At 47.4% G+C, this 1,298-nt stretch overlaps 1 protein-coding gene across 1 annotated transcript; it reads left to right on the top strand.

Annotated features, from left to right (window-relative positions):
* Positions 1-270: 270 nt before the first annotated feature.
* Positions 271-585, top strand: PPTG_24558 (hypothetical protein; the record flags this gene model as incomplete). The annotated part of the gene is made up of 2 exons (XM_008917746.1): positions 271-393; positions 445-585. 2 exons carry the CDS (start codon positions 271-273, stop codon positions 583-585), a joined length of 264 nt encoding a protein of 87 aa, XP_008915994.1.
* Between the last annotated feature and the right edge of the window lie 713 nt (positions 586-1,298).

The following is a 1,298-nucleotide window of genomic DNA, read 5'->3' as shown; positions in this document are numbered from 1 at the left end:
ACACAAGGTGAGCATTACAACTTCACGGAAGATCGGAGTACCCCCTCCGTTAGTCGGCAGTTCGGGCGCAGTGTGCAAGAGGACCTCAGCGATCAGCAATTTTCGCAGAAACACTTCGCCACAGTTAGAATGTACTTGTACCAGCTCCAGACGCCGTTGAAATTTGTTCAGAACGCTAGGGTGTCGCTTAATTTAACCCTAGCCTCTATTCTGACTTTGTCCGTTCCTTGGACCAGGGCCTTACAGACTTTCCGTCGTGTGCTGCAAAGCATGAGTTTCCCCACACCACACGGATCCCATCCGACTGTTCACCGGCCTCAACGGCTAGGCGACTCTTCGGATCTGGCTGACGTCCGCCAGGTGATCCTTGACTCTTCATCCATCGTCCGCCAGGTCAGTACCGTAGACCTAGGCGTCTAAATCGTATGGGTTTACTTCTTCCAGGCTCATCCTATCTCCGGCTGGTCCTGGTTTAGGGTGGCGCCGAACTTGAATATCTCTAAACTACACAAGCGCGTGGGCGTCGCCCAGAACCTTCATCACGAGGAACTGGCCATGAATTGTGGAGCGAATCCCAGTTCTTGATGGGGGTGTGGGCATTTCGAATGGTATGGATGAATATGTTAGATTATCGGACCATACTTGAACTTTGTATAGGTGAAAATTTGCCAATTAACTACCATCATTTAATTTTAGCCAATCACAGCTAATAACAATTGAATATTTAGCCAATAGGACACTGTAGGTGTAGGTGAGTCACCTAAACCACCCAATCGGGCGTATCAGGTCCGATGAACTCCTAGAATATGTGTGTGTTCATTCAATTGTCAAGTGTTAGGCATATCACTTTCATATTTCTCTTTATCGGACCATCACGATGGGTTTGGAGGAGCTGCAGCCCGGCAACACATTGCGTGCCAAGGCAACTGCTGTCGCAGCATTCTCCAAGTTTTTGAAGGGTGAGGAAGTTGAAGAGGAATTTGTACGAAAATGTATTGAGGCAGATGAAAGTGGCTAGAGCTTTGTATGTGTCATGGATAAGTTTGGAATGTATCTTGCGTTTAGTGAAGGAAAGAAGGGCAAACTGCTAGCGCGAAACACTGCAATGCAGTACTATCGCCAAGCAAAGATTTGGCTCCTAGAGCAATTTCCTCAGCACCGAGCGTCACTGGAATCGCGGCTGCTTAAAATGGGGAAAACCCTAGATAGCTTTTGTTTGAAAAGAGACGGTGGTGGCTTCGTAACAAAAGCTCCACCATGTACGAAGGCTGACTTGAAAAAAATGATGGTATATTTGT

The sequence above is a fragment of the Phytophthora parasitica genome (assembly GCF_000247585.1).
Source record: "Phytophthora parasitica INRA-310 unplaced genomic scaffold supercont2.113, whole genome shotgun sequence".
Lineage (NCBI taxonomy): Eukaryota > Oomycota > Peronosporomycetes > Peronosporales > Peronosporaceae > Phytophthora > Phytophthora nicotianae.
Note: the sequence above shows the minus strand (reverse complement) of the source record. Positions and strands in the feature narration are given on the sequence as shown.